Source organism: Haliotis rufescens, unplaced genomic scaffold (assembly GCF_023055435.1).
Source record: "Haliotis rufescens isolate VD_foot unplaced genomic scaffold, xgHalRufe1.0.p SCAF_7, whole genome shotgun sequence".
In the NCBI taxonomy this organism is placed as follows: domain Eukaryota; kingdom Metazoa; phylum Mollusca; class Gastropoda; order Lepetellida; family Haliotidae; genus Haliotis; species Haliotis rufescens.
This window is the reverse complement of record NW_025964361.1, coordinates 10,736,151-10,749,113: the sequence shown is the minus strand read 5'-3', so window position 1 is coordinate 10,749,113 and position 12,963 is coordinate 10,736,151. Positions and strand designations below refer to the sequence as shown.

Here is a 12,963-nt window from a genome sequence, read left to right as displayed (position 1 = left end):
AGTTCCTGACTACATTCGTACAGTACAATTCTGTTGCATCGACAAAGACCGAGGTTGTTCTGGTCGACAAGGATTTCAGCGAAATAGGCGCCATTGCGGAAACCATGCCATCTGTCTCCATACATTTGTGTATGTGGCATGTATTATGTGCCATGAGGCGTCGATTGTGCCAGGAGAAATTAGAAGATGAACATCAAAATAATGTAAGGAAAATTCTTCAGGAACTAGCGTATGCTCACTCCCAAAAGTGTTATGACAATGCCAAGAAGATGCTGGAAATACAAACAACAGGAATTCCCAAGTTTTATAAGTATTTCCTTGACAATTGGGATGACTGTAAGGAGAAATGGGCATACTTCATGCGGCAAGACGTCACCACCTTTGGAAATCGGACAACTAACTACATCGAGTCCTTCCATCAGAAAATTAAACGGAGACTTACGAAAACCACCTGCTTAGATGGTTGCATCAAAGTCCTTTTCGACCATAGCCAGTCTAAATTTGAAGAAATTGCCAGATCTGAGAGTTTAAATAGAAATGTGATCAGGTACAACCTGAAAGAAGAATCTCCCATCGCGCAACAGCTATACTCACTTTCCACGGAGTATGCAGCAAACACCATGATTCGTCAGATGCAGGCAGCCAAGAAATCTTCTTTTTTGGACATACATTCAACTGACAACAATCACTACAACGTTAAAGACAACAAACAGGAATTCAGAGTTACACTCAGCAAGGACGTTTATAAGTGTTCCTGCCACTTCTTTCAGACAATGCGCATGCTTTGCAAACATGCATTCATGTGCATTTTGAAGCACAACCTAGCGATAAATGAGCAATGGATTTCTCATAGATGGCAACTCCATGGGGAAACAGGCGAGAACTTGTCAGCTTCTTCTTCGCGCAAGATAAAACGGACTGTACCTTTCAAGGCAAACAAGAAGTTTCAAGTTGCCATGGGAGTCTTGAAAGAGATTGCAGGAGCTTGCTCCTGTTCGTCGAGTGAAGACTTTCAACACAAGCTGACACAGTTGGAGCAATTGAAGGATGCATGGAATAGAGGTTCAAATGTTACAATAACAATCCTGCCTACGACATCAAATTCAGGTAACAATGAAGAAGTTACAGTAGACGTACAAGAACTTGAAACTGAACACACCGACATATCTGCAACTGCCAACTTTACAGCTACCAAGGACAAATCACCGCCTTTCAACGTATTCAACACTGACATCAAATATCTTGCCTGCCCGACAGACAGCGATGACACCAAAGATGTTACTTGCGAAATCAGTGAAACTGCAATTTCAACAGCTGATGTCATTTCCGGGCCAACACCAAACAAGAACCCGAAAGCCGAATCTGAGCCGCATCACAGACCTTTATCAAGCAAGGTCATAATACGAGACCATTCAGGCGTTGAAAAGAAGGGAATAGATCTGAAACTGAAAGTAAAGGCCACACTGAACAAACAGCCACCTGAAAGAAGAAATGCTGTAGGACTCAAACGAAAAGTGGAGAGTGTCAGTCAAAAGAAGGCTAAAAAGAGCAAGTCTGATACTAAAGACCACGTGTTTGCTGCATCACCTCTCTCTGCTTATGTGCAAAGGGCAAACGAAGGACAATTGCTACATTTGCTGCAGACGGCAGACGCAGTTGAATACATCACCTCCACAGAGATACTCACAGATCCTGGTGTAATTGCGACTGACCCAGTCAGGTCTTTAGAACGAGAACTTGAAGTGGCTGGTTACTCAGGGCACATTGAGGATGCCGTGGTAGATATAACAAGCAGACTGAAGACTCCGCTGGCCAGGTTTGGAGATCTCAGTAAGAGAACAGACCTGGTTCATGTGATGGCGATTTTGATAACCTTTGCCTACTCAACTGGGCTGAGCATCAAAGATGCTGTTCCAACAATCCTGCCGCTACCAATTGATGAAACGCCGAAAAACTTTGAAATGACGTGGCCAAGACTCAACAGAGGAATTAAACATGCTGACAGGAAATACAGGCTGGGAAACAACACAGTGACACTTGACGACCTACAGATCCTTCCAAACGGTGCATGGCTGAATGATAGGGTGAGTATCTACAACATTTACTACATATTTTTCTTCTTGTCACCGACCAACATTGATTTAGCCTTACCCTTGGTATGTAATTCGTTTGCATATGTCCAGAGTATCAATGGGAATACATGAAATATTTTACAAAATAATGTTTTGGTTGTAAAAGAAATCAATAATATAACTTTTTGTTGGCCTCAAATGTATCTATAAGACTTCATTGAACTCTGAAAAACTAGTTCATTGTACTTGTAAGGATTGTGGTCTTGACCTAAAGACGAAAGACAACTGAGGTGGATTGTACAGATTTATTATTAATATCATATGGACAAATTAATAATTATTTATGCAAGTTTTCTTACAATTGCATATTATTCAATAATTACAATATTCACACATGTACAAATTAATAGTATTATAATTTGTAATTTTTGTACATGTGTGAATATTGTAAATATTGAATAATATGCACTGTCGCACTGTCATTTTAATTTCAATTTAAAAGTTCAGTTTCTTGGCTCCATAAGATGCCTTAACATTCTTTTCTAAATATTTGAGACAGCCCTTAGATGTAGGGTAAGTATGCAGTCTTACTCAACCTTAAACCTGACATACTAAGATCCCATACTGAAAACATTTCTTTGTTATAAAGATGATCAAGAATGTTCTTTGCTAAAAGAACATAAAACGCACATCCAAAACAACTAAAATATACAGTAGCATGAAATAACAAAACTTCTTTACAAAAATAATGCAGCAGTGTTCTTAGTCATTTTGCAAAATAACTCACAAAAATATCATTTCATCATAATCTGACCCCCCCCCCCCCCCCCCCCCCCCCCACACACACACACACACCCAATGATAACATGTACTTGTATATAATGTTCGTAATCGCTGCTGATAGATCAAATAATATAACCCGTGATAACATAACGTGTGAGTATCGTGTGCTGTTATTCCCACGATTTCGTGCATATTATGGTAAATGTTTCATTATTTACACGATATATCGTGTTAAAGTTCTGTTATTTACACGATGTCGTGCATATTGTGAGAAATTGTCTGTTATTTACACGATGTCGTGCATATTGTGAGAAATTGTCTGTTATTTACACGATATCGTGCATATTACGAGAAATTGTCTCTTATTTACACGATATCGTGCATATTGGGAGAAATTGTCTGTTATTTACACGATATCGTGTACATTGTGGAATATGTTCTCCTTATGTACACGATATCGTGCGAATAGACACAGCCTCATGACCTAGAAACAACGTCACATAAGTTCGGTCACCTGATTGGTTGGCTCGCTCTCCCGCATACAGTGGAATGTATGGAGTCCTATCCGTGTCACAGTACATCACACAATGCCACGTTGTCGGATTTATCGTTTTTCTTGTAATGTTTAGAGAAAATCCCACACAAATGTTAAAATTTGAAGAAAACATGAAAATTAACATATTTACACAAGATACAGTCTGGATATTATTCTTCTTTTTCGTTATGACAAGGGCACCAGAATTCTGAGTTTCTTCTGACTACACGCACTGAAGTGCAATAACGAAGGTGTACCCAATGCTGACAGGTTGGATGAGTGCATTGAGCCCAGCTAGTGTAAAGTTCTGAATAACAGTTGCCAATTGCCTGTGGCTCACGTTTGCTGCAAACACAACACACTTCATTATCTGCCTCTCTGTCGCTGTCAGAAGACCAATCCAAAAGATCGCTATCGTTGATAGATACAGGAGAATTATTTGCCGCTTTGCTTGTTGACGGTCGGGGCGATGCCTGGGTGCATTTCTTCTTCTTCGAAATTGGTTTGGAGGTTTTAGGTGGTTGAGATTTCCTCTTTGGCACATATGTCTTAGCCTGATGTGAAACTATTTTATCCAGAATTGAAGACTCTGTTATCGGCTTACCACCAACAACGGCACTGAGAACGTTTCTTTTCTTGGTAGGCACTGCCTTCTTGCTTAAAACATCTTCTTTGTCTTGAAAGAAAGTTGTAACATCTGTCAAGGAACTAGTTTGATCGCCGTCATCGTTTTCGCCATTCGACTTTGAAGCTTGTTTAAAGACTGTAGACGGGGCAAAGTTGATTTTGGTAGTAGTTGACTTGTCGAATGGATAGATTCCACATTTTCGGAAAGAAGACTGTAGATTAGAAGTAGTGAGTGAGAGATTATAGGCCTTGCATGCTAATTCACAAATCGAGTGTTTGTCAATTGATGATGAAGCATTCTCACGCATGGACTTGTGACGAAGGTTGTTGTAAACCTTAGAAAAGGGTCCAAAACAACCAACATCCATCGGCTGTAAAACATGTGAAGTATGAGCTGGAAGCACAAATAGAACAATATTATTTTCACGCGCCCAGGTAATAAGTGGAATGGAAATATGGGACTTGTGACCGTCGTACAAGACCAACAACGGAAACTCTTCAGAAGCGGCGACAGCGTGTTTCTTGAAATGAGATTGTAGATAATGCTGGAAAACTTCCGTGTTTGACCATCCAGTCTCCGTAACAGTTCCAGTCGATCCTGGTGTACAACCTGACAAAAGCTCCTCTCGCATTCTTTGTCCCTTAAAGACGAAAAACGGGGGAATAGCATTTCCTGACGCATTACCACATCCGATGACAGTTGTCGTGCTTGACCTCGGTGCTACAACAGCTGTTGGCACTTGTTGACTTGAAACTATGGAAGGTGGAACGTGATTTTCTACAAGTCCCTTTTCATCTACATTATAGATTCTCTGTGGACTGTCCTCCAACCTATATTTCTTCAAAATGCTGCCGAGTTCATCAAAGTAATGGGTAATGGTTTCCTCGGATGTTGCCTTGGCTCTTTGAAGATCTAAAGATCGGGGCTTCTTAACACGAAGATCAGGCCATCTCTTAACAAAACCGTAAAACCACTGCATAGAAAGAGGTGGATCATCTTTACTTCTTTTTCCAAGATGGATCGCAAGATCAGTGGCAATAGCGGTAACCTCTGCCCTGGAGTAACCATATCCAAAGTTAGCCATGACGTCGATGTGGTCAACTAATAACTTTTCTTCCTCAAGTGAAAGAAGAGGCTCCCTTCCAGTTGTGACACAGTCAACTGACACTTTCCCGCTAATCCGATCATGTAAAGTTGAAAACGGTACACAAAATTTCTCAGAAGCTCTCCTTATAGCCATCCCATCAATAACAGCTTCATATGCCTTGTCTAGTGCGTTTGACATATATTGACGGTACTGGCCCCTCCCTGTTGGTTCTCCATCGAAGATGGCCTAAAATATTAAATTCATTCTTTGAAATAACTTGCATACACTTTAAAACCCCTAATATAAAAAGTTCACGTCGACCAAAAAGCTTTAAATTACGTGGAAATCGAAATAAGATATGGCCCAGTGAAGCTTCCATATATTTTTAATCTGGCGAGGGCGTGACCTATTGTGTCATGTGACTTCCATTGACCAGATAGTAAACAAAGCAGACGACGTTTTCTCTGACATTTACGATGGCTCATTTCTTTAATATTAAGATGTTTTGTTTGTGGAAAAAGTGAGTTAAGGAATCCTTGGTTAAAAGTACATTTTTTTATAATAATTTGGATTAAACTTACGTTGTGCATTTTCACACGAAGCATATTTAGTCCAGTCGAAGCGAAAGGCTGCCCCTCTCGATGAAAGCTCCAGGTACCGCAAAATCTCGTACAACAACGCGAGAGTAAGTGATGAAAATGGCTGATCGAACTTATGTTATGATCGAACTTATGTTACGGAAGGATACATTTACTTACATGTTGGCTATAAAAGTTAATGTGTCACATGTGACAGGCTTACATGTGGTAAATTACTTTAATACGTGATCATTGTAATATTCACATATTCCTTACCTTAATGTGTCACTTCAGCTGCCAGCATGACCTCAGCTGCAATCTCAATATTTGGCCAGTTTTGACGAAATGACCGATCGATCGTGTTCAGTGTATAAGCTGGGCCTCGTCTCTAATATAACTTGGCGCAAGTTGACGACGCGCATAGAGAGCCGGGAACCAGCTTATGTCGTGTTAACCTGGTTCCCGGCTCCCTATGCGCGTCGTCAACTTGCGCCAAACAATAATGTGATATTAGAGACGGGGCCCAGCTTAGTGTTAACCCGGAACAAGCCATTTTACCCATATTCCCCTACGGTCCAGGGCGCCATTTTAGAACATGGATGTAAACAAACCTCGTGTATCGATATACACTGTGATTCTTGATTACGATAAGCTTACCTCGTGTATCGATACATTGTTCTCATTCACCTCCACCACGGAAATGCCGGCCGAAGTTCCTCTCAGCCATCCACAACGCGGAAGTCAACAGTATTTGGAAAGGCGATTGGCATTGCCAGGTACGTAGCAGGGCTTCGAGGCCTTATGATTTCTGTGCAGAGATCTTATGGAACGGATTGATGTAGATATTTTCCTGCTCTACATACTTTACCGTAAACGCCAAGGGTCCTTTTTTTAGTATTATGGTCAACTGTTTGTTAGCATAAGAGGCGTAATGGATTTGTGGTCAAAACAAGATGATCCAAATTAGATCCGCTTTTTTATAGATAATGAAGAAAAGTACCAAGATCTAGGAACGATTTTTAACTCTTAACTTTCGTGGGATGCTAATACAGATTATAATTTACAATAATGGCCACCAAAGACTTTATATTTTTTACGCTTAGGATATTGTTATAATTACACTGTTATGTCCTTGTTTTGTATAAGCTTCATAACTTAATCATTCAATATTTCATGGAATGACTCTGACCTTGGCGAGGATCTTTTTTGCAACAAGTGATTCCTTATGTAAAGTGTATGTTGAATGACCCTGGCTTTGTTGTCAAATAATTGTTTGACAGTTGTTAAATATGGGGTTATGTTTTATCTCTGAATGTTTGGGATGAAATATTTTAATAAGGACAGTTCTAAGTTGGAAACTCAACTGGGGCCTTTTCAATTGAATTCAATGTACAGCATGTACAGTTTGGACATTTCTCTAATGTGAATGCTACTTATGTTTGCAGAATGTCTGGATGAATGAATGAGTCAGTCATCTGCACAGCATCAATGGAAAAAGGGAAGCAATGAGGAACAAGAGAAGAGTAGCAGTGAGTGGTAAATATTTGAAATTATTCTGTTTGGTTCATCATGTTCATGTAGCTATTCTGCAAATATTTCTTCAGTTTGCTTGTTCTTTATCACCTGTTGGCATGGATGGCCTAATTATCAAAGGCACTACAACTTGCTGTGCATAGTTGCATCTCTTGGGCTTGACAGAAACCGATGGTCGTGGGTTTGAATCGAGGGTAGCATCATACACTTGCTTGTGGGTTTCATCAAAGTGGTAAACATGTAAGATCTGCATCACTTCGGGCTTTCTTCCCACATCAAGCTTACATGCCGTGATATAACTGGAATACTGTTCAAAGAGGCGTTAAACCCAATTCACTCATTTAACACCACATCCAGCAATAGTTCGGCTAAATGACAAGGATTATAAATTAATCAAATCTCAAATCTCAACTAGACAAACCAGAGATTAATGTTATGAGCTCGATCCAGACGCACCGATGATGACTGTTATGGACAACATCCCATGTTATTGGGTACGATTACGAGCTTTCAATGAGCCCACTTGCTACCTCATCTATTACTTTGGCTTGTATGGCAAGCATAGGTTGCTAGGAACATTTTTAAGAGATGTCAGTTAATGATTGTTTCAACTCATCAGCATGGAACAATATATATCTCAAATGTTTGGTATATAACAAAACTCAAAGATGATAAATTAAGTGAATTTGCTGCCTTTTATCTGTAAGTACATGTTGCAACAATTCTTTTCTTTTGCTACAATCTTTATACATAATTTTGCAGAAACTGAAGTCCAGCTTGAGATACCCGGATGACAGGTTGACAGTCTGGAAGGACCCTTCCAGATATCCGAAGTGATTGGCAGACAGCGATGAGGAGAGTCCTGTTATTTCAATGGGAGCCTACCGAGAAGTTATATGCCAATTGACACTGGGACACACTCACAAAGGGTGGTCAGGCAAATGTGAGAAGACCAACCAATGCCAAGTCGGAGTGGGATCCTTCAAGGACCTTGAAGAAATTATTGTCTTTGGCCATGTGGTAATCACTTGAAAGGAATGATGTTTGCGACTACTTGTCTATAAATGTGGACCCAAACACCAAATAGAATGTTCACAATTCTACTAACACAATGCAACAGGGATAGAGCCCATCTGGCCTCCCCTCAACCTGGTTCCTGTTTTTCCATGGCAATATAGAAGGAAAAGGATGTTTGAGGGCAAGTAACTCTGAACTGGTGAGCATGGTCTGCTGATGCTTTCAAGCGAACAGTTATCCCGCTCTGTTATGAGTATTGAAGAATAGGAGGAAAGTGCATACTGCATCAGGAACCATTACATGAACACTGTTCAATGTGTGATATATGCATATAAATAAAAGAAATTGATAATTTGTTTGTTGTTTGTTTCTTTAGCCCGCTGTGTAAATGGGGATTTTCCAATATTTTGCCTCAGTTTGATAGCCACAGTTATCGTATAAAACCATGCATTGCTTGGACATCTTTGGAATAACACATTGATCTGCTATGTCAAAGGTCAATGTCACAGCCAGACAAAAAAATTGTTAATGGCCAAACTCTTCCTTAGGGCAGGGATAGAAGTTGGCAACAGGTCATACACTTACTTTTTATCCCCCGGCATATAATACGGGGGATATAGTGATCAGCCTGTCTGTCCGTCTGTCCGTCCGTAATCATTTCCTTTTCCGGGGCAGGATTCCCAAACCATTCAGTGTATTTGATCGAAACTTGGCAACTCTTATCAGGCACATACTGAAGTGGTGCCTTTTGATATTTTGGGATTTTTCTAATTTTTATTTTTTAAAATTTTTATGGAATGAAGTTGGACATAGACTCAATTGGGGATTGGATTCGTTTCCGGGGCAGAATTCGAAAACCATTCAGTGTATTTGATCGAAACTTGGCAAAGCTATCATGCACATACTGAAGTGGTGCCTTTCAAATTTTGGGATTTTTCTAATTTTTATTTTTTATTTTTTTTTAATGGAATCAAGTTGGACATAGACTCAATTGGGGATGAGGTTCATTTCTGGGGCAGAATTCGAAAAACATTCAATGTATTTGATCGAAACTTGGCATTCATATGGATGCGACCATGGTGGATCTTTTGTGGGTAAACAATGTATGCTTCTTAAAGAACATTCAACTGTTGACTCATTACATACAGAAATGCACTAGTGGTTACTTTACAGACAGCTGCCGGGGGGATATGTCATCTTTCTGATGACTCTTGTTCTCTAATGTGCCTTTTCCCGCAGAAGTCTAAATAACTCTTATACACATAGTTGTATATCATTGTCATATGTTTGTCAATATTACACTGAATGAAGCACTTTACAATTGTTTTTGAAATAGTCGCAACTGATATTGAAGGTCAAATTAGCTTTCAATGTCTTTCAGTAAAAATGTTCACAGTAACTGAGGAACAGCTCTCTGTAGTGTGATGAAATCTGGTACATGTCACCCTCAGAGTGAGGCATATTGTGTTTCAAACTTAAATGAAGCTGGTATGCTCATAACAAGTACTTGTACCTTTACAAATAATCATATTATCATCTCACTAGGACCAAAGGCCCAAGTGAGCACACAGTCGATGAGTTTATACTTTCACTCAGAATAATCTGGAAGTCTGAACATGAAATTTAAGGATATCATCATACATGTATTAGAACTGATGTTTGTTCATTAAACAGCTTACCATCTACAAAGAATTATAGATGAAATTGAAAAAAATTGTCTTCTCCAAAAGTACATGCCCATAGATCTCAACTTTAAGGGGATATTTACAACTAAAATGACACAGAATATTACTACAGCTATCTGATATGCCCAGGCTAACATTATTTACCAGAAATAAGACATCTCGAAAAATTGCATCCGGATACCTGCCGGATACCTGCCGGATACCTTCAGCAATGTTCAATTTTCATGGTTAGTTTCCAATATATATTTAGGTGTTTCACACTTAATTGAACAAAATGCACCCCCAAATTGTGACATGTTTTTGGAAACTCAGGATGAGGTATCCGGTGCCGGATTCTTGGTATCCGGTGCGGATCCTCGGACACCCAGATTGAGGTATCCGGTGAGGTATCCGGTGCCGGATACCCGGATTCCAGGTGGCATACTTTCAGGTGAGGTGTCCATGCCGGATACCACGGATCTGGTATCCGGCAAGGTATCTGCCACCGGATACCCGGACGCGTTTTGGGTAAGTGTCCGGTGGTATCCGGCAGGTATCCGGATACCGGAAACTGCATTTTTTTTGCTGTGAGGGCGATCAGCGGTGGTAACCGTTTGCTATAGACGCGTCTGTAAATCATAAACAGTCCGTCGACTACAACCCATCGTCCTTGCGACTTCAGCTACGGACATTCCCGTCTGCAACATGCCGATGGCACGTTAACGTTGCACATTTGAAAGGCGTTGCATGACAAATGGCCGTAAAGACTTTTGTTTTCTTGTGTTTTTCTTTTTTTATTAACGACTGCTAACACGTATGGCTGAAAACACGTGCGATATTCTGGCCACGTGACCAGTTGCACTTGAAAAAAACACTTTTGCCACTATAGTGCTGTTCACATGATTTTGATCGATTCACCTGCACAAAAACGGGTGTTATCTGAAGACAATACGTGGCCATTACTGTTTAAATACACAATAAGGGCCCACAATATTAATGATAACTGGTCAAAATGTTAAAATTTAGGATTGTGAAGTTTTGAATTTGGTTCAGTATATTTGTAAATACGAAAAAAACAACATGATTTAGTCTGAAATCCTTCCGGATTGAAATCGAGATGAGATAGTAACAACATGTGCCATTATAAGCTTAATTCGTTGACTGATGCTCACGTTTCTTGGAAATAGACTCGTGAAAATTGATTAGAATTGGTCTTCAGCAACCCATGCCTGCCATGAGAGGCGACTATTGAGATCGGGTGGTCAGGTTCGACGACTTGGTTGATGCATGTCATCGTATCCCAATTGAGTAGATCGATCCTTATGACCTCAATCACTGGATTGTCTGGTCCAGACTCGGTTGTTTCCAGACCACCGTCAGCTGGAATACTGCTGAGTTCAACAAACAAACGAACAAACAAACAAACAAACAAAACTGTCAGCAAATATATCTCCAACATAGTGCGCAATTCACTACTCACAAGAATTATAAGCATGACTTACTGTAAAACAAAATGTTCACATGAAAGTATGAACAATCAAACAAACAAACAAACAAACAAACAAACAATTCCATTATCTGTATTGATACCGTGACATCTATTTTAAGATTTGGCTATGGCGTTCGACAGCACGACTATGAATGAATTCTGCGCTTTGAACTCTGAGGGAAATTTGATGACCAGGAAAGTCAGAGATCCGAAGACAATTCGACCTCGCATAAAATTAAAGCCATCGGAGCAATGACAACCAAGCCAATACCGAAAAGGAATCAAACCGTTCTATTGGCATATCGTTTTAATTTTCACAAACACAAACCAGTGGAAAATGTTGGACTGGTTTTGTGCGAGAGGAAAAGTATAGCATACATTAAACTAACTATACTAGTGAGCAAATACTGCATTGGGTTTGAAATTCGGAAAAAAAATATATAAGAAGGTTCCAGTATGGATTAACAAGTGTGAAACGTTCTAACGATTGGTATAAGGTAATGTCAGCGGGGATTGTAGAAGTTTCTATTTTGGTTGATATAAAGGGAAATGTACGCATCTGTGAACAAAACAGTCACATTGAAATCGCTGTATTTCCAGGATTGGAATTTAGACAGTTATGGCCAATTGTGATTCTTCGCAAGCCCCGATATTATCAATACGTGAGAGTTGTCCCAAAGATGCTGTCAAAGACAAATGCGGTGGACCTCGCTGAAAATACGTTATGCACGAAACGCTCATCATAATCAGTCCTGTGTCGTGTTTAGTGTCATGTTGCCAAGAATTGTACAACTGACAGTTAAACATAGGACGTCAGACCTTTTCTCAAGCTTGGAGAAAGAACTGCCTGGCAAGCAATGTGCAAATGATGATGACGTCATTTCTACTGTGGAGGACGTTTATCACCACCAGGAGGAAGCCTTCAACATCAGTTGGATCCAAACACTCCAGCATCGGCGAATTATGTTGAAAACTAAATTGTAACTATCTAAACTCTGGCTTAATAAAGTTTAAATTTAAAAATGTAATCCCCATTACGGCCATGTTTATAATCTGACTGGTGTTCCCTGAAAAGTTTTAGAGAACCGGTTGCGCAGATTTGCCAAACATTTATGTGTCGCGAGTCTCAAAATTTCTATATCCCCCGTCCCTGTGTCAGAATTTATGACATAATTAAATCGAAACAAACCCTAATATTTTTTAACCGAGGTGGACCTTGTCATGGAAATTGTAAAAAAAGGAGAGTGTGGAACCTAAGTCCATCTTGTTGTCATGGAAAAGGCACCAGTTCAGCATGTACTTGGCAGACCTGCAAAGTTTCATGAAAAAATATTGAACGGTTTATGAGTTTTGCTCCGGAACGAAACGTGACGGACGGACGGACGGACGGACGGATGGAGCCCGTTTCTATATCCCCCGCCAACTTTGTTGGGCGGGGGATAATTAGCGACTTTAACATCTAGATTGAGTGATGTCTTTTTGCTATGAAAGGTTTAAATTGAATGAATTGTTGCAGTTTCAAGATACAGGGAAAATAAAATTTGCATTAATTACTAATTAAGCTAATCATCGTTTGA

General features: G+C 39.9%; 1 protein-coding gene across 1 annotated transcript; it reads right to left on the bottom strand.

Annotated features, from left to right (window-relative positions):
* Nucleotides 1-3,339: 3,339 nt before the first annotated feature.
* LOC124129098 (MFS-type transporter clz9-like) lies at nt 3,340-5,847 on the bottom strand. Its single transcript, XM_046492582.2, has 2 exons — nt 5,687-5,847; nt 3,340-5,351 (listed from the first exon to the last, which is right to left on the bottom strand). The coding sequence occupies exons 1-2, from the start codon at nt 5,708-5,710 to the stop codon at nt 3,561-3,563; spliced, it is 1,815 nt and encodes a 604-aa protein (XP_046348538.2). The 5' UTR covers nt 5,711-5,847; the 3' UTR covers nt 3,340-3,560.
* Nucleotides 5,848-12,963: the final 7,116 nt, after the last annotated feature.

Coding starts and splice junctions, on each gene's coding strand:
- LOC124129098 (XM_046492582.2), bottom strand. CDS start 5,710: ATGCTTCGTGTGAAAATGCACAAC. Junction 5,352..5,686: donor TTCGTGTGAAAATGCACAAC/GTAAGTTTAATC, acceptor TTAATATTTTAG/GCCATCTTCGATGGAGAACC.